Raw genomic sequence first — 20,378 nt, forward strand, 5'->3', positions numbered from 1 at the left:
GGGGAGGAGGTGAGGGGAGCTTACTTCAGAAAAACCCATGGTATTCATCATTACTACTTTCTTTTCAATTCTTCCTGGGAAATGGGAGTGTAAGAAAGTGATACAGATTTTTATTTGTTAGTATTATATACTAAGCCTTATTCTTAAAACAGTACTGAAGGATTACTTTTCTATTCATACCACAGAACTACTTAAGATGCCAAGAGTGTTTCCAAGTTAATTTTACGCTATTTTCATTCATCTGTGCACACTAAACTGGAAGTGTCCCTGTAGGGACTCTGAGAAGTCTTTATGGATGTTACTCTTCCCAGGAAAGCTGAAGCTGACAGTTGCTATCTCCTACTCTCCACCTTTTCGCTGTGCTGGAGTGGCTTACGGGGCCATGGTAGAGACCATTGATCCAGCTGCAACATCTCTCTCCTTTGTTTTCGCAGGGAACGAGTGGGCAGGGCTGGAGGTTTTATGGGTGGGGCGGGAAATGTTGAAGCTAGCTTTGCTGCCAAAAATGTCTGTGGAACCACAGCGTAACCCTGAAGGCTATACTTACTGTCACTGGATTTCTGTCAAGGATCACATGGGATTATCTTTAGTGAATGTCAGTGTCCTCTAACTGGCCCAAGAAGTACGAGTCTAACCTGGCAACAGCAGACACATCAGTTCTAGAAAAATTAAGGGCTTGTATTTGGCTCAGAGAACTCACACTTTAACCAATTAATACTTAAAAAGCTCCTGGGAGTTAGTCTTTATTTCATACTTGAAATGTACTGGTATTTGTGTGTCAAGTATGCTGTATAACAATGAAAATGCCATTTTTGCATGCTATGGAAAATATTCAGTAAGACCAATCAAAACCACGTTAGTGTTTCGTGCATTCTTTCCTCCATGTTAGTAATACTCCTTACTATTTCTATTGAAATAGGCCAATTATGCTTGCAGTGAAAGTTTCTTCTTTTGCACTTCGTGGCAATGCAACGACCAACTATGACAAAAACCCTGTAAGTTTCAAATACCATGTTAATATGTCCATGTACTTCCTCCTCAAAATAACTGAAATTCAGTCAATGAAATAATAGAATTTAGTTATGAAATAATGACAAAAAGATACAGGTGGACTCTAACATTATGGTGCAACAAGCTCTGTGTAATTTATATAGTCTTTTAAATAGCATCTTTTTAAGGGACTGTTCAAAAATATTTGAAATCTGTAATATAGTGGTCTTGCACTGTAAATCCTGTGAAAAAGTCTACTGATACTTCAATGCCTTCACTGGCTTTATGAACAGTGCCCACAGATGCTGGAAACTGTTGTCATATCATTAAAGTGGACCTAGAAAAAGAGGACTCACTTCATTGTAGAGAATACGCCAGGCACGCTACTTCAGGAAAAATAAACTTACATAACCTGATACGCTAGGTTCATTAGGGTATAACAGGCATCGTGTTCCAATTTGGTTGAAAAGATAAAAGAAATTATACTGAAAAATAACAGACGCTGGTAATTGAACTGCATTTTTAATAAACTTCCCTTTGAAGAAACTGTTCTCATCAGTTGCAGTGTTTGCTACTAAATATGCATGCAATAATGCAAAAGATGAACCTCTACATTTATTATAAAGCTCTAGTGCTAATTTAAACATAAATGCTAATAGTCATCTTATTTCTGCGATCCTAAACCTGCCTGATTTAACATCTTTGAGCTTATTCCACTTGTAAACAAGTCTAGGTATAGTTGAGACATTTGCCTATAAACAAGGTCAGCTAAAGATGAACCAAAAGCACACCAGCTACGCTGTCATAAGTGCTCATGTGTATTCTGAGTTAGTCATTAATAATGAACGCTCTTATGCATTTACCATATAGTAGATAACATGTTATGAAGTTACTTCTCAGAGTAAGTCTTCAGCTGCCTGCGTGCTCAGGAATATCTGTCTCACTATGAAACACTTGCTTTGTATAAAGGAAAGAGTTCAGAAGACTCAACTGTTAGAGCAGCTTGAGCTACTGCCTTTCTACTACATTATCAGTAGGACTTCAGTTTTCAGCTGTGTCTCTATTAACAAGCACAAAGTAACATAAATACCATTAGTTCAAGTTATTTATGGACAACTGGGAAGCAAGTTGGAGTTAGCTTTTCAATAGATTGATTATTTTATATTTGAATATAATTTTTATGCAATGGAAGAGAATCATTAGTACACTAATACCTTAGTCAAAAATCAGACAAAAACATTCTGAAACGGCTTTGAAGTAGCCACCTTATTTTGCAGAAATGAGACAAAAACAAAATGTGCTTAAATTTCTGATCACAGTCCATTTTTTTTTCATTATTACCTCCATTTAATTATGTTATCCTAATTCCAAAACAAAATTTAAGGACTATACTGTGAAGAGCAGTGTGTGCGTGTGTGTGAGAGAGACAATTGTAATAGATAGCATTATAGAGAAATTGCCCATACAGCATAAACTGCTGTGAATTTGAATACTGATTAGTCTGCTTAAGATAGTACTTGCCAGAGTGGTTTTCCAGACACCAAGTAATTTCTGTTGTTGCCTACATGCAACTGCCCTATTGTTTTTAATTCTCTTTACAATGTATGAACAAACATTTACTAGTTATGACAACAAATATCTGAGGGACTGCTAGATCAGTTATTTGGTAATCCTTAGGTCAAAGATAGATCAGAATAAGTTCTTTGAAATTCAGACCAGAAGTCTGCAATTCCGCAGGTACCTAGACAGCTGACTATTTTGTTCCCAGCCAAACCTGCTGCAGAATAAACAACCTGAATGCATCTCAGGGTGAGTTACTACATGACAGAGGAAAGTAATGACAGTCCCAAGGTGACACAGCACAGAGAAAACAAACTTTATTATTATTGGAGACCTGAACATTTACTTTTTTTCTTGCATTTAGAGAAATTATACTCTCATTAAAAGTAGACTGCTTTAGTTACTTTGTGTGGGGAGAGATTAACAACAGTCTTAAATCAGCTGAAAAATTAGGGAATTTTAGGCAAATGGTGTAATGACTGCATATTGTTAAAACAAATCTGAAAATTTCAGATTCCATGTAGCATCAAGAAATCAAATCTATTTCTGCAAGTCTCTTTTTAAAAGAGAGTCAGTCGGTATCAAGATACAGTCAGTATCAAATAGCATATGTTTACTGAAAGCTTATGAAAAAGTAGTTCGCAAAAAACCCTGATCATTTGACATTAGTTAATAACAGGTAGCACTGCCTCATACAAACCCACAGAGACCTTGATGCTGGATAAGGAATTGTTTTTCAAGCAGTCATCTCTTACATTTGTTTTGCACAGATTACCTTGCAAAATAAGCTTCTGTATTTTGCACATCTTTGCAGAGCAACCTCTTATAAAGTTATCTTGTAGAGATAAATGAAATGAATGATTAGACCAGCATGACATGGACAAAGCCATTCCCAAAATAAGCTATTTGATCAAAGTGAAGCAGTTGGGCAAACTTACAGGAACCAGTTTCCAAAACCATTTGGTAGGAGACTTCAGAGGAAGCAGTAGGAAAAAAGAATAAAAGCAAAAAGCAAAGAAAAAAAGGAACAATTTATCAGATTTCATAAATTATTTTTACAAAGCAATTTTCTTTAACATTTTCAGGTTTGTGTAACAGTGAATTGTAATTTAATGGTTAGCATTAGTGCACTGTAACCTCTGCACATTGAACTAATTAGTAGAAATAACACTGGAGAAATATATTTGTAGGCCAACATTACAATTTTCCCACGTGAACAGCCAAGATTGTCAGATCAATACAGTTTTATTTAATGCTTCCACACATCTAATTGTACCCTATACACGCAATCTGACTGAAGAATTCATTTGAGACTTGAAGTCATGATATCACAAGTATCAAAATGAACTCCAGCAGCACGTATGGGAAAGCAGGGAAGCTAAAGCAATGAAATAAGGTATAAACACACTGCAGTACAGCACAACCAATTGCAGTGCAGTTTGCATTAGTTACTTCAAGACAAACAGTTACAATTATAACACTCAACAATATTTTCAAACAATCATATGACAGTTTTCATAACAACAAGAGGTGCAGGCAGTTATTATTTTGCAATGACAAATCACATTAGCATCAGCTGCATGACGTGCAATGACCCGAAATGTAGATGGAGTTTTGGCTATTGGCAGAGAAATGATCAGAACTAATAAATACAATTCTAAAAACTTATACGTCATCAAAAAATACAACACCAAATAATAAAGAAAAAGTGTTACAAATATAAAATTTGAGCTAAATGCTTAGTCCTAAGCACACTGAAGTCAGTGAGTTTTTCTGTAACACTATGCACTAGTCTGGCATAATACTTCTACCGTCAAGACAAAAAAAACAACCATCATGTAGCAGTATTAAAAATACCCACAGAAAACTTCACGCTATTGATTTCATTGTAGAAACTAAAAACAAGTTCAAATCCAGTACCAAAGTGAAGGCAAGAAAATATATATATATTTTTTTTTTTATGAAGAGAAGAATTTTCTGGAAATGGTGAAAAAATAGTTTTAAAACTACTATTGAAAAAAACTGCTAAGCAAGCTTATTATTTTATGCTTTGAAGCTTAATATTATTTTTGTTAAAATACTGCACTTCTATAAAATCCTTAAAATAACTGTAGTAATGAAACAAAGCTTTTATCTAAAAAAGCTATAGTAGACAAAAGGGTGTACGTTAGTAACACAACTATTCTCAACATTCTTCTGCATTTAACTGGAACATTACAGTGGAGAATCCCAAAGCCACTTAGGATAAATGAACTGAGATACATATTCATGTGTAGTTTTAGACTTTTCAGTCACACCCAACTACAGCTCTTTCCATAGGGTTCAGTTTCTCTTCATCTCACTGAAGAGACAAAATATGGAAAAATATGTGAATTTGAAAACAAATTCTCTTAATTTTCAACTGCAATCAAGAATTCTAAACCACATCATAAAGCAAGGTTTTAGGCAAATGGACTGAGATCAGACCCGGGCTGACCATTCTACTTAACACTGACAGGAACATTCTTCTTTCATTTATCAAGGTGAAGTGTATTTCAGACTCAGACTCAAAAGGTCCACCAATATCTATTTGGTGACAGGCTGAAGAATTACTCTTTGGAAAAAAGCACACATTTGTTTCAATTCCAAAAACTAGCTCTCTGTAACAGTACCAAGTCAAAACTAGCAATCCAACATATAATTTTATTTGTCCACTTGGCTGAAACTATGGTTGAGATGACTGTGAATATGCTTCAAGAGGCTGAGAGACTGAAGATAATCAAGCTTAAATTCAAACATACTATAACATTCATAAACAAACTTTTTTTAAAGGCATTTAAAGAAGAGAGATAAAGACAAGCTGAAATCACTTGGACAACATAATGGGAATTGCATGACTGTTGAATTAGCACTTTATAGGAACGGGAATGATTTTTTTTCCCCTGGAACTTATTAAAAGAATCATAGAAGGGTCGTGGTTGGAAGGGACCTTAAAGATCATCCAGTCCAACTCCCCTGCCATGGGCAGGGACACCTCCTATCAGACCAGGTTACCAAAGCTCCATCCAACCTGGCCTTGAACTCTTCCAAGGAGGGGGCAACCACAGCTTCCCTGGGCATCCTGTTCCAGTATGATTCACTATAGAACAAATAGAGCAGCTAATCCTAACTGACTTCTCCCTAAACCCAAACAAACAACTAACTAACAACAAAAACATAACCCACACCAAAACCCAAAAGAAACAGTCCCTCAGGTTGAGGACTTAATAGTTCTACAAGAAGACTGTTTAATTAACCCTAACAGAATGTTTTAAACATGACTACGATAAATTTAACTCATTATAAGGTCATCCTATGGTGCCAAAAAAAGGTAGTCATGCTCTTCATTAAATACTTCTTTTTTATGTCTTCCTTGCATCATCATTTGTGTTCATGCAGCTGTGCATTAATTGCATTAATCGGATCAAGCAGCTCATCCTGCTGCAAACTTTTCTTCTTGACAGGTTAGCTTTTGCTAAGCAGTGTGGGTTTATGACACATTAAATTGAAAGTGGAACTATGGCGGTTAGTGTTTTACCTTCACACAAAAAGTTGCACTGTTTAAACCAATTTTAAAAAAAACATTAAAAGAATTCAGGTCTTTGGATGAATACTCTTGTTTCTCTCATAGGATTTGCATTGATGTGGCTTAAATCTGTTAAGATTCAGCCTAAACCACAGTAGCAGACAGAAGAATAAAAGGTTTTTGCGAAAGCTTTGACTACATTAAAAATCAGTAGTTTAACCAGTGCAACCGTACATTCACTACATATTATTCAATGGAAGGCTGAAAACCAAAGCTATTCACTACAGAACTTGAAATCCTAATTCTGAAAGCAGATACAGAGACTCTACCAGAAAAAAGACGAGGTTACCATAAATCACCGGCTGATCAAGATCCCCAGAGGACTACCTGGAACTAAAAATCACACATACTCCTTCCTCTCTTATCTTCTACGGGAAGCTAGCAGCAGAAGAAAGTGAAGGAAAACAAAAGCGATCTCATAATCTGTTAAAACTGGTTTTATCTATGGAAATAGAAAATAGGTATATCTTATCGGCTGTATATACAGATTAATAAATGATATGATGCTTAGAACTGTAGAGATTTACTATTTATAGAGAAAAGGATCACTACAGATTTGTAACAAGATAGTAAAGCATTAATTTGGCAGGCTTGAGGATTTTGCTGAAATTATTTTTTACAACTGAAATTTATGGATTTATCACAGTAGTATTGTTGTTTAACAACAAAAGCAGGACAAGCAGCAAATAATAAATTAATCAAAAAGTCTACCCATTAACTTTGTTTCAATTTTTAGTTACTTAACTTTGCTGCTTCTTAGCCAGAAACTAAAACTAAAGAAAAGCTTTCCCTAAAGACTAGGGAGATCTATTCTTCCCATGTTTGTCGGGCCATTTCTCTATATCAGCAGAAGAGACATTCTTAATTTAAATGTAGTTCAGGTTCAAAAGCTGACCATACCTTAGAAATTCAAACTTAAATAGCCCAAGGTGTTTGGCTAGAGCAGAGGGGAGATTGCAAAGCTTTTTAAATTTCAGAATGGAATCATCACTTTTTTAAATGACTGTGTTGGTAACATGGAGATCCTAAATCACAAAAGACAGTCCCAACCTGAAAAGGATGGCAGAAGACAGAAGAGACTTCCACTTCCCTTTCATGCTAAGTTTTAAAATACAAATAGAAGCAGCAGTTAAGAGTTTAAAAACATCAAAGAAAGAAAACAACTGAATTCAGATATTGAAAAATAAGTTACAATTGTAATATGAGCATAGAAAATGCCATACTTTATAAATATATAGAAGTAGAATTCAATTTTTTCATAAAAATGGAAAACTGTGTAATCATATTGCTTTAGTTAATACAAAGGCAGAATTCAATTCCTCCTCCTTTTTAATTTAAGAAAATTTACTGATACTAGTAACTATACCCAAGCACAGCATGAAAAGAAAAAAAAGGTAAGAAAAATCACACTGTTTAGTATGCAGATTAAAAACTGTATTTATATTTCAGCAATACTCAAACCTAATACAGGAATTAATCTCCAGCTGTTTCGCAGTTTTGCAGAGACACACGAGGTAGTGTCAAAGCCATAAAGTAACACTCACTGTCACTGATTCTGTGCTACGAAAAAAGCAATGCATGGATTGATGCAATATGGAGACAGATAACCAGGGCAAAACACCTGGGTATCTGGGAATAAATACTAGGAGGTGCTTGACACTTAATTTAACAGAAACTCCTGTTAGAAACTCTGACCAGCTTGATCTGATGCAATTGATCCATCCAATGGATCTCCATTATAGTTTTCTTTGGAAAGAAAGCATTCAGTATTATCTGCAGTTAAGAAATACGGCTTTTAGCTATGGTTTTTAAAGTGTTTCTACATCTCAGGTGCTTGCATCTGTGCAATCACCATTAGGTTTAGCAAAAGTAGGAGGAAATTTGGGAAATACTGTGAGGCATATGACAAATAGAATGGTTGACATTTCAGGGTAGTAAATTAGCCATCAGTTGAATAGACCCGTGTTTCTCAAAGAAAACTAGGGGTTAAATAATCTGAACTAGTTGAAAATATGCTGCTCTCTTCCTGCATGCAAAATAAAAAGTTTGGTAATTCAAATTCCTTAAATAGTTCAAAACAGAGTTGACTGAATAGTTCGTATTTTTTAGAAGCAGATTGAATTTTATCATCATATTCACTGAAACTTTAATATACAAATGATATTTTGACTCATTATCCAAGTAATTTTATCCTCATTTTTCTTATGTACTTAAATTTGAAGGATGGCTAACTTTCTAATAGCCTTTTCTTATAAGCCATAATCTGCAGTAAAGGTACTGACAGATGAGACACCTAGGGGATAACTGGAGCCTGAGCTTTTGCCCATGCTGAGACTTTAGCTAATAAAGCTATGCTAATACAACCCCCGAGCATGAACGCCTCACCTGACAATGTAGTTTATGCAGCTGAGTCCCACACTGAGACAAATAACATAACACGTACCTGGGATAATAGCACTGAAAATTCAGTGTATAGAAGAGAAGGCCTTGATTACAATTTTCTTCCACGATATGCCAACTGCAGCACAATTTTGCCATTTTGCAAATGCATTTGTATGTTGGCCAACAGAACGGGGCTCCAATTGTGTTATAGCTTCACAATTCATATGAAAAACAGTCCAAATGCATATACCATTTTTTATGTAAATGTTTTATTCCACTGAGTCAATTTATGGGATCAGAGTTACAGACTAGACAAGTCTTTAATGGTTGAGTCAAGAACGCTAGCATTAAAGGTAAATTATAACCTTAAAATTTTATCTTGCTATTCCTAATATAAAATGCAAACTGTAAGTGAAAATTAACATTACTGACTTTTTACAAAAACAGTAAATTTTATGGGCGTTGTTCTCTTAATAATGGTCTCTGATATCCCTTTTTAACCATATTAAGACTCTCCTACACTTTAGATTTTAAAAATTATTCTCATCTTTCAAAGTGGCCTAAAGCCACACAAAACTTCCCACTATTATTTTCAGAGAAAAAGAAAAATAACTAGAGGACAGAGGACCATAGGTTATCTGCCTGGCCTCGGTTTACTTTGTTTTATCTAAATTCAAGAAATGAACTTGTCAAGGACATCTTATTCTCCAGATTTCTATGCTATTATCACTATTGAACACAGATTAAATTTCCCATATCATGATATATGCATCAGGGTCATACTACTACTGTAAAAAATACCATTTTCTTTCGCTGAGTCACATACTAACTGGCCTTTGTTATTCCTTATATTTAAAAAGAAACCACAAGTGCAAGGACATTCAGTGCATTCGTGCTTTTTGAAGCTGAACTGAGATAGCTGCTTACATGAAAACAGGCCAGGAAGGGAACTAGGATTACAACCTTGCAGTAGGTAGGAAATCCGTTCTGAATTCAAGTGCAGGGATAATACCAAAGGGTGTTCAAACTGATTACAAATTCCCCAGTAGTAATTATATCACAATAGGATAAATGATCCCATTCTGAAGCAAGCAATTTTACATACTCTGGAACTCTAAGTTATCCGTCCGTATTTTGATAGGCATAATGCTACTTAATTAACTGAGATCCACAAACAAAAGGAAAAAAAAATCCTGTTGGGAAAGTACATCAAACAATCTGTTTTTATTGTATATATAATAAAACCTGCAATCAACCAGCATTTTGGGTCATAGCCAAAGCAATGCTTCCCATGATGCCACATACAGATCTCTCTTTTTGAAATGCATGCAGTTCACAAGGAAAAAACATTAAAAATCATGAATAAAAATGTGGCGGTGTTTTTCACATCAGATATGACCACAGTTTTAATTCGTTTGAAAGCATTCATTAATCTTAATAAATTCCTTATGACTAACATAGCAGATGTTTCCCTGCTATCAAAGATCTATTTTTCAAAAAGGACAAGTGAGAATAAAAAGTGCAACTGTATTAGTGTTACATTTAAATGGATATTTTCATGGAAATGACAAAACTAATCACAAATGACTGAATACTAAAAGTTTGCTTTTTCAATAAGCAATTAGAAGTTCAGTGTTTGCAAATGTGTATTTACCTATACATACTATATGGAAAAGCAGGTGTTGTTTACAGATAAATGCTTATTCTTGTTTAAAATATTTTAACTTATACACCACCTACCTTTTGACCTCCTGCAGATTCTGCACTGTGATGCTCTTTTAGTTTTTGTTCCTGTTCCATTATGTCTTTCAAATGTTCATTTACCTAGAAACAAAATAATTTATTCAGTGGTCTGTTTTAAGAAACAAGACACAAAACTTACAAGGTTTCAAAAGGTCTGTAAATCACTACCACTGAGTTAACTGAAAAGATTAAACAGACACGTCAGACTATAGCTCTGAGGCATAATCAGCAAATGTCAGTTCCAGATGGAGTCTGGGGTCACTAGTTGGTAGCTTTACGTTGCACAACTGATCTGCCCCTTATTATGCTTGATCACATTTAATTAACAGTTTATCCCTGTTACTTGATTCGATTATGCAGTGAAGGTCGATCACTTCAAGCAAGATGCGTTCGAATACAAACAGAATACCTTGGTTTTGAATCATGATGGATTACACAATAAGGTGACAACTCTTAAAGAGCCAAAAAAAGACCCTCAAGCAGCTGTCGTGGCATCTCAACATGAGAGTAACTGCTAAGACATCATATGCAATGTATATTACAGTATTTTATTTAGACTTCCCATTTATTTGGTTCACATAACGTTTAACTCATTTCTGCAAACTTTACTTTTTTATCCATACATAGCAGATGAAGGAACAGTCTGTATCAAACACAGCCTTGATATACTTACATACATACATACCCTACCTACTCACCTCAAATCAAACCATATAGACTACAAAGAAAATCCCAGCTTGCTTTTTCAGTACTCTTACCTTGTTTATCCAGTACATAACTGCATCCTCAATGTCATAAGGTAGATCTGTAGCTTGGAAGAAGGATGAATACTGCTGAGTGCATGCAATCACTTTCTCAACGCTGACCATCTCTACAGTGTATGCCATCATAAGAGTATCAATCATGGCCAAGTGAGCACTCTATAAAGAGAAGCAGCAATACCCAATTAGTTTGCCAATCGAGATTGTTTTCTTACGTATTGTGTAAGTCACATACATGCAAAGACCAAAACTGTAAATGCTACAAGTTTTCTGTCTGGTTATCAGTTTTAGAATGAAAGACAAATGAAGACACACAAACCGGATTTGAGAACGCAATTCAAAGCACAAGGACATTAATTTAAAAAAATGCTTATTGCAAATTAAAATAAATTCTGTAACAAAATTAACACCAAAAATAAAGGACTGGAAATGGAAAGAATAAGCAGTTTTAATGATTTAAACATTACATCACTTCTAGCAGAGCTAAAGAGGTATTTTAAATTTGTCACTCTAGTGAAAACAAAAACCCTTGCCTGATCAATGCTGTTTGTACTGGAAATAAAATCTGAGACTGCCTGGTAAATAACCTTCATCATCATGAAAACGCTTCCTCAGTAAGTGGAAGTTTATCTATTTTAAAGTCATAATCCAGGAAGAAGACACAATTATACTGATCTTAAATAGTAAAACAACATGACAGAAAATATTTAATTTTCTTCTGGTAAACTAATTGTCTTATGCAGATGCAGCCATATATGAAAGACTAGGTTTAAAATAAGCATAAAATGAAAAATAAAATGTAGCATCTGTTAAAAAAGGAGGTATGTTTCTCCCGGTGTTGCTATGTATTGAAAGACAATGGCTATTTCACAGTTTGCAATAATTAAAAACAGAAAGAAACCAAACCAGCAACAATAAAAAACCAGAGGATGGCAACCAGGATTTACATTAGATTCTCATGACTGAGTAAGAAAATGATGGTGGTTTGCAGAGGCAGTGCCTACAGCTAAACAGATTTGTATCTGCTTCACAATAAGAACAGCAACAGCTTTCTAAGCATTAAGCAACACTTCCCATGAACCAGAGCAATTTCCAAAGACAGTATTTTTTAAAAACATTGCCTTGAAACACAGTTCACGAGGCAAACAAAAATCCCAAACACTTAACAACACCATCACTTCAATTCAGATTCAAATGCTATGTCCCACCACTCAGCCCATGAGAACAGGGATACAAACTGGGTCTTTTCTGCCTATTGCCCTCTCTCCCTTTATATATGAAAAATACTCACATAAACATTTCACAAGGTAGCTATAACAGCCATGGCAACAGCGATGAACACCATGAGTCACACAGCAATACGCTATCTAATCACTGTAGTTAAGGTACTACACGCACATCATTTATTCCAGAATTCTTAGCAGGAAAAGATGAACAGATCCAGACTTTGTGCTGCCCTTAGTGTTTGCATCACTGATGAAAGCAGTGATGCTAGCCTCAGAAGCAAGCAGCAGCACATACTCATTCTTTTTCGTGCAGTTAAGTTGCTTTGTTTGACAAAAAAGGCAAACCATACTTTATCTACTGAATGAAGAGCTTTTTCTCTTTGGACCCTGGATGTGACCTGAAGTCCCCTTTCTGCCACACGTTCACCCATGCTCCTAGCACAAGTAGTACAGCCAGGCTAGGAACCAGAGCCTCTTCACTCCTGCCACCACTGACTGACTCATTCAGAATACACTCTTTTCATCATATCCATCTGTCTTACAACTTTATTTACAGATCTTTAGTGCACAACTACTGATACAAGCTCTAAGGTGAGACTGAAGGAAAGAGCTGGAGAGCTGAATTCTTGCCACCAAAAGTATTTAAGAAGGAAAAGAGAGTATTGCCCATGACCAGCCTCCTGGGAAACCTGCACTCCCATGTGAAATACAGCAATTCTACACACAGATAGAAAAAAGTCATTCCTTTGTTGGCCCAGCAATGCAGTGCACAGGAGTTTAGATAGAGCATCACATTAACTGCTAGTAAGGTCCCAAAACCTTGTGAGGGATTGCAGAGCCTCGGTCAGCTATATGAATCCACGCAGTTCTGCAGGAGTTTCCAGCTCAGATTTCAGAAGGGTGATTTAGCAAGCGCAAAACAGGAAGAAAGACTTGCATCATCTTTGACATCCAGCAACTACAGCTCTAACAGTCTTTCCTTGCTATATCTTTGTTGCCTAGTCTGAATGGTACCTGGGTTAAAACCTTGTGCCGCTTCCAGAACCTCTGCAGAAAATGAAATGGAGATACTAAAATAGCAAGAAAAGGCTGGACTTGCCTTTCAAAAGCAGGTAATGCACAAAATGCGTTTCCCAGTCAGACACCAAAGCAGCCTCACAGAGTGCTGCTGCTAGAGGTGTGCTAAGTCATCTGCGCTGGCCCAGAAGCACTCGCACTGCCTGCTGCAGGAGAGGGTTTCCATCCCTGCCCATGGGGTGCACACAGCCTTCCAGCTGGGGTCTGACAATCAAGGAGGCTCCGAGCAGGTCTGGAAGCACAATGGTGGTGACCCACAACTGGCTACTGTGCCTGTGCTCCCAGACTGGCCTGCTGCTGGCAGCTCCCCCAGAGGGAACTGAGTAGCCTTCACCTCCCATGCTGGATCACCAGTTTCTCTGAAAAATCTGATTATGCCTATCAAATGGATTGCCAATGGAGAGAGAAAGCCACTGAAGCATTGCTAGAACTCCCAATATGCTCAATACATTAGAAATCCATTAAAAAAATTAAATTATTTACAACTAGCTAGCTGAGTTGCATTTCCAATGTTTCCAGCAAATTATTAATGAACTGTAAACTAATTAAGCAAACAGAGGAAATAATGACAGGGATAACCTTAGATAATGCTCTGTACTATCAAAGCCAAGTGTAATAAACTTTTACCCACACTGACTGAATCCATGTCACAACTCTTTCTTTTACATAAACTATTAAATACAACCATCTTCAGAGTTTCAAAAGTGACCCCATATTATTTTCTTTATAATCCAGGAAGGATGCACAAAAAGAGATTAAAAAACAACAAAAAAAACCAACAAAAACCAACAAACCCAAAACTAATAATTTAAGTCAACTTGCATCTATTATCCTGAGAAACAAACATTGCTATTTTTCCTAATTAGTAAAATCAAACTTTATTTTATAAATAATTTCTTTGTTAGTATAAACAGTTTAAAGTATTAATATGTATGTATTTTTCCCCCAGAAAATTGCAAGCAGTCAAATCAACACATAAGATAACTTATACCTGAAATAGTTGTGTGTTTTTTCTGTTCGTTTGTCGTTTTTGGTTTTTTTTAAAGGAGGTACAGAAAGAAAAACTATTTAATTCCACATAGAGCTCTACTGGTTTTCTTCACTCACTCTGGAAAGTCAGACAAGCTGCATTCTTTTACATCTCTTAATTCACTATGCTCAACAAGAAAGACCAAATTAAAAACTGCACCACAAAAATAGTATCGCACTGTTCTAAATACAGGGTATATCAGGATAACAGCTGAAGTTGCCTAAAGAAAAAAAACCCAATTTTTAACAAGTTCTAATGATAGTAAATAAAGTTCCCTTTTTTGGTATATCTCTCCCTGAACAGCCTATTTTAGGTACAGCGAAGAAAGCAAGAGGGAGAGGTCACTTTTACGAGTCAGATCTGCAATTATGTCTGAATTATGACACAAGGAAGTAACCTTTCCTACCTGAAGGGGAAATACAGATACTAGGATCAGCTGCAGAGCAGTATCTTCTTTCTCTGGGCAAGCCTGTAATACAATGCCTAAAGGAACCCTTCAGGAGCTGCTGAGAACTGGTCCCAAGATGGGACTCCAAATGCTGGTATTTCCTCTAAGATGTCAGCATTCTGACACACAGCATAATAAAACCAGGCAGGCTTTCACACCATCATACACCTCCCATATCTAGAACTGCAGCAAGGCATAACTGAATAAGGACCCATGATTTAAAATATATATATATATTTTTTTTTAGAGAAATAATTAAAAAGTCAGTGACATATCAAATTACGCAGAGTAGAGCACAAAACAAAAAAATTCAAGATCAACGCAGCTGCAGTGAACGACATAGGAAGTAATATACTGTTTTATGACAAAACTTTGTTATGCAGAGATTTGGTGTAAGCCAATTAAAAAAAAAATCTTTTCATTCTTTGAACATTTCACTACAATGGTGCAAAGTACTAAAGTCTTACATGGCACACTATACAATATTAAAAGAAATACAAAATGCTGGCTTCTTAGAGGTAATTTATCTTCCAAGACACAAACATGGTTTTGTCTTTCCCAGCTATACCATGCACGGAACACAAGAGTTTTAACCCAGTAATCTTTCCAGTCTCATGTAATTACTGGTTAGTTTCTGCCTTATAATGTAGGTTCCACAGCTTTATTTTCTACTGCTGAATAGTTCAGTAAGAAGCTTATTGAACTGTAGAGGAAAAATTATTCTGAGCATGACGGTTAATGCTTTCTCTGTCTGCCTAATCTTTGATTACAGAGCTTGCTCCACCTCCACGTCACAAACATTAAAAAGTGTACCAGGAAAAAGGCAGATCTGATATGGTACACACAGACAGACACTTACAGATAAACACCACATGTTACAGACAGCTCTTATTTCATTACCTAACTACTAAGGCTATTTCTCATTTTCCATTAAACAATATTCAAGTCAGGAGTCCTCTTTTGGCCTGCTCCTTTAGGGAAATTATAGACAAAACCATTTCCCACTACGGCGCTTGAAGGGAGAAACAGAAGACAGAAAAAACCAGAGAACATAAATGTTATTCTTATAAAATAAAGAAATAAATAAATTACTCTTTCCTTAAGTCTTCCACTGAAAGAATAAGTACCCTATTCCCATTGCGCTTTGTGGAAGAGATTTGAACTTTGACAGGGTATGGCATTTGTAAACAGGAAGATGTATTTCTGTTCCTATGGAAGCTGATCGTGCTTCAAGACTTTTTGGGCAAGAATGTAGTGAAGGAATACAGTCATATTTTTTAAAAAGTTTTCGCGCTGTAGTTCTCACTTGCACAATAAACACATATTTCTAGTTAAATTCTCTAAAGATTTTGTCTACACTGGATCAGGCACTTGAGCAAAGAATAAAAGAGATCAGCTCTCGACAATTAGCCAGGAGAATTTTTATATCACCTTTGTATCAATAGCTATGCATGTAACCAACTGTTTCTACCTGCTGAAAACGGAGGTTTCTGATCCAGATATTTCTCACAATACAGTAAAAAACAGGAAGTTGAGCCAGTTACTTCATTTAACAGTAAAGTACCATCTAAATTCCATGGACTTGATGAAACTTACTCTGAAAACATTGCATACAAGCAAGCACCAAAATTACAAATGCGTTGAACGTTCAGTGTATTCCTAAAAATATCTCTTAGTACTAAGTCCTTAAACTAAAACTGAAATTTCTATTTATGTTCTGCCAGTATATACCAGTTCTTAAATTAATGTTACATTTCTCTTTGTGATTATTACCACAGATTGATCATTATCAAGACAGAGCAAAGACAACTAGAAAGAAACAAAGCAACAAAGAGAGCACAGTAACTGAGAGATCATCCCCACAGAAACAGTCACTGAATTTATACCTGCCAGAAGATATTCATCATATGGAATAACCATTACAGGACATGTACTTAAGGGAAAATACAGGTAAAAACAGAGATGCTGATAAGCAGAATAAAAGAAAAACAGGAACAGCAGGAGATAAGGGATTAAATCCCAGTGAGGAGTGCCAAGAGCCCTGTGAGGAACTCCACTGCACCACACTACACCACAGTGCTGAATTCAGCTTTCTTGCATATTGGGTGAATGACAGTTTGAGAAGGCTGAGTAGCTTCAGTCCCCAGGCACTCTTTGCCAAAGATCCTCCCCTAGATAATCCAAGTCTCAAATGAATCTGCTAGCATAATGAGATGTAAGGGATTGAACACCCAGGACAACCCCAGTGAGGAGGAGTGCCAAGAGCCCTGTGAGGAACTCCACTGCACCACACTACCCCACGGTGCTGAATTCAGCTTTCTTGCATATTGGGTGAATGACAGTTTGAGAAGGCTGAGTAGCTTCAGTCCCCAGGCACTCTTTGCCAAAGATCCTCCCCTAGATAATCCAAGTCTCAAATGAATCTGCTAGCATAATGAGATGCCACCTAAATTCCAAGTCTCCACTAGGAGTGGAAAATTGCAGCATCCAGCTCTGGGAAAAGCACAGGCCAAGGCTCAATATTGCAGGAGGCGAGGAAGGAATTCATAAGCAGAGCCAAAAGGTGGCAACTCCACTAGAAACTTCAAAGCTATTGCTTCATTTCACAAACATTCATACAGTAAAATGAAGACAATTCTAATGTTACAAAAGAAACAACAGTTTTAAAGGTTTTGATCAACAAAATAGAACAGTCTGAAGTAGTTTGGTCTGCCCCATTTGATTATATTTGGGCCTAATATTTTTCTAGCTTCACACAGTACTTATGCCTAGTACTACTCTAAAATAACCCATTGTCTAGTTATTCTTGTCCTGCTTGACTCTGATAAGATGCTTGTTCAAAAAAAAAATTACTGAGTCAGGCTAAACATCATAGCAGGTTCTGCAAGGTAGAGGGAATGGTTTTTACTTTCAATATTTACTATAACCTTATGTATTTGGTTAACTTCTTAAATTCAGTAATCAATTATATGAATGTATATATACGTTTTCGCAGATAAGTAAGGATTTTCCTAGATCACGCTGTCAGATCCTGTCCAGATAAACCAGAAACAGAAATCCATTACAAAAATGTATGCTTTGTTACATATGTGCACTGTCTCCTTGCTCTTACGCTCTGAAGATTTAAATCACAAAGAAGCAGTAATTATAGAAAATACCATCTGAATTTCTTCTGTTGCAACTACCTCACCTTCTTTGAAGAACACAAGAGTGGGAAAAAGAGAAACAGGGCTTTGGTTATAAACAAACTATACCCATATATAAATAAAAAGTAGTTCCTTTTTCCTGACTTACTCATACATGCTTAGCAATGACATTAAAAGCAGTAGTTTAACTTCTCTGACAGCTCAGCTAAAACACCTGCAGAGGCACTTAGCATCAGGAAGTGTCCAAGCCCGTCCAGCTTGGAACACCTGGAGAACCACCACTTCCCCATGGAGATGCGGGAGCAGTGACAAGACAACCTGGGTTGCTACAGAATTTAGGGTGAAGAGTTCAGGTTTGGGTGATGTGCTATAAGTACCTAAGAGAGGAAGCTAGAAAGGAAAAGAGAAAAAAAGGGATGAGGTCCCAAAATAAAAATAAATGTAGGGCTGGGGTACTAATTCACGGAGATGAGAGTGGAGGAGGAAAAGGAGGCACTTCTGCAGTGCGTGACTTAGCCTGGCAGGCACTGTGTCACAGCACGCTACAAATCTCACTGACAAAGCCACTCAAAGCCACTGCTCAGAACATTTTCAGAGCAGACTGGTTATGAAACTTTGCAACATAGAGCTCTAGCTAATCCATTTCACAGTTAAATGTGATCAGCTTTTGAATGGCAGCTTTTGTTGCTCAGGTAACTGACAACACCACGCTTTCTGACTAATCCGCACTTCCGTTTTGCCTTTTTCTTAACATGAAACTAGTTAGTTATTCTCACACTTTAACTCATACTCATTGCAAGGTTTAAAGAGACCCATCTGGTAGAAGCCACGCCATTAACTTGATATTACAACAATAATTTACTAAGACTTCGCTTAAAGTAATACAGAGGATGGAATTTTACATATTTCTCAATATTTAACACACCTTCCACTGCTCAGTGGCCTTGATAAACTAACTTCTAATGTATTACTTCTATGTAATGTCTAACTTCTGCATGTATTACTAATGAGAGTGAGTGAAAAATTATGCTTTAATTACAGCGATGAACAGTACAGTACACTGGTTTGTTCAATTACTGTTTGACACAACAGATTGGAAGGTTGACTACTCATTGCAATTTAGGATGAATCTCAGTTTGAAATAGAATGCAAGAAGGTTTTTTTTGTATTTTCTACAATCTGCTAGAAAGGAACTCAAATAATATTTGAAAGAAAGAACCTAGAAACCTAAAACAAACTTAGACCAACTTCCGTCTCAAAGCAGGTCCAAGTAGCTCAGGTTTCTCAAGGTCCTCTCCAGTCAAATTTTTAATATCAGCTAGGATGGAGAATCTACAGCTCTTTGGGAAACCACCTAATGTCTTCCATCATGTCAAGAGTTAGCTGGTATCCTCCTCAGTACAAAATCCCAGCCTCATAGAAAATATATGGCTACACCAAAATGTAAAAAAAGATTACGTAGCTCTCATTAGCTTCAAATACTGAACTCTCAATATCACTATTTGTATCAAGCTGTGGGTTTGTTTTGAGTTTTTTAATTTTTTATTTTTGTTTGTTTTGTTTAAAAATAAAAATAAACAGAGAACACCACTTTCCTACAAGAGGAGAGACAAAGTTCTCTGTGGTTCCCTCATTTCTCAAGCCACAAAAGAATCAAAGTAGGGTGAAATAATCAACAGAAATCTCCAGCTGAATTCCAGGATTGCTGCTACAAAACCCTGCACTCGCCCAAAGCCCAGCTGAACCCTGCAAGTTGCCATGATGCTCTGTTACAATACATGTCAATAATACCCTCAATACAAGTGTAATAAGATGCACACTTTAATCCAGAATAATACATAAAACCTAAATTCTTATAAGATGGTGTGAAAAACTGAAAACAAACAAGATGCTATCTTTCAAAAGTGGGAAACAAGTGTGAATTTTTGCATGAAGAGTCAATATGAAACATTCCTATATTTTTATCTGAAAAGACTCCTTGCAATTTTCTTTGTTTTTCTATACCCTTACCTATAATTTTTTAATATTTAATTTACTAACATTATGGTGAGGTGCCTGCATCTGCACAGTTCTGGGACTGGCCTTCCAGAGTAAGATCTTAATCCTATATTCTACTCAGTTTCCTCAGGAAATGTGCCTCCCAGCTGGAATTCGTGTGAGACGCTTGCCAAAATACAATACTGGAAATAAAGACTTAAATTATGCAGGAAAGGCATTTGAAAAACAACTTTTAATTATAAACAAGAGATTTGGGTTTTTGTTGCAAAACTCATAGGCATTTTTGAGAGGTGACAATCCTTCTTGGTCCAAACTACTTTTTGTTTGTTTGGTTGGGGTTTTTTGTGTATGTTGGGGAAATGTGTGTCTTCTAGGATCTTAGATAAAGCAAATAAAAAGTGTTGAAGCTAAAG

General features: G+C 36.3%; 1 protein-coding gene across 1 annotated transcript in view; it reads right to left on the reverse strand.

The window, feature by feature from the left end:
- Nucleotides 1-20,378, reverse strand: part of LOC104542519 (calmodulin-regulated spectrin-associated protein 2-like) — a gene marked incomplete at both ends in the record, with an annotated part of 47,047 nt that overhangs the window by 4,030 nt on the left and 22,639 nt on the right. The window contains 2 exons of the mRNA XM_010186861.1: nucleotides 10,277-10,360; nucleotides 11,038-11,199. Of these exons, the coding sequence (XP_010185163.1) occupies nucleotides 10,277-10,360; nucleotides 11,038-11,199 (246 nt within the window). The remainder of the gene's footprint in view (nucleotides 1-10,276; nucleotides 10,361-11,037; nucleotides 11,200-20,378) is intronic.

Source organism: Mesitornis unicolor, unplaced genomic scaffold, assembly GCF_000695765.1.
Source record: "Mesitornis unicolor isolate BGI_N332 unplaced genomic scaffold, ASM69576v1 scaffold15076, whole genome shotgun sequence".
NCBI lineage: Eukaryota > Metazoa > Chordata > Aves > Mesitornithiformes > Mesitornithidae > Mesitornis > Mesitornis unicolor.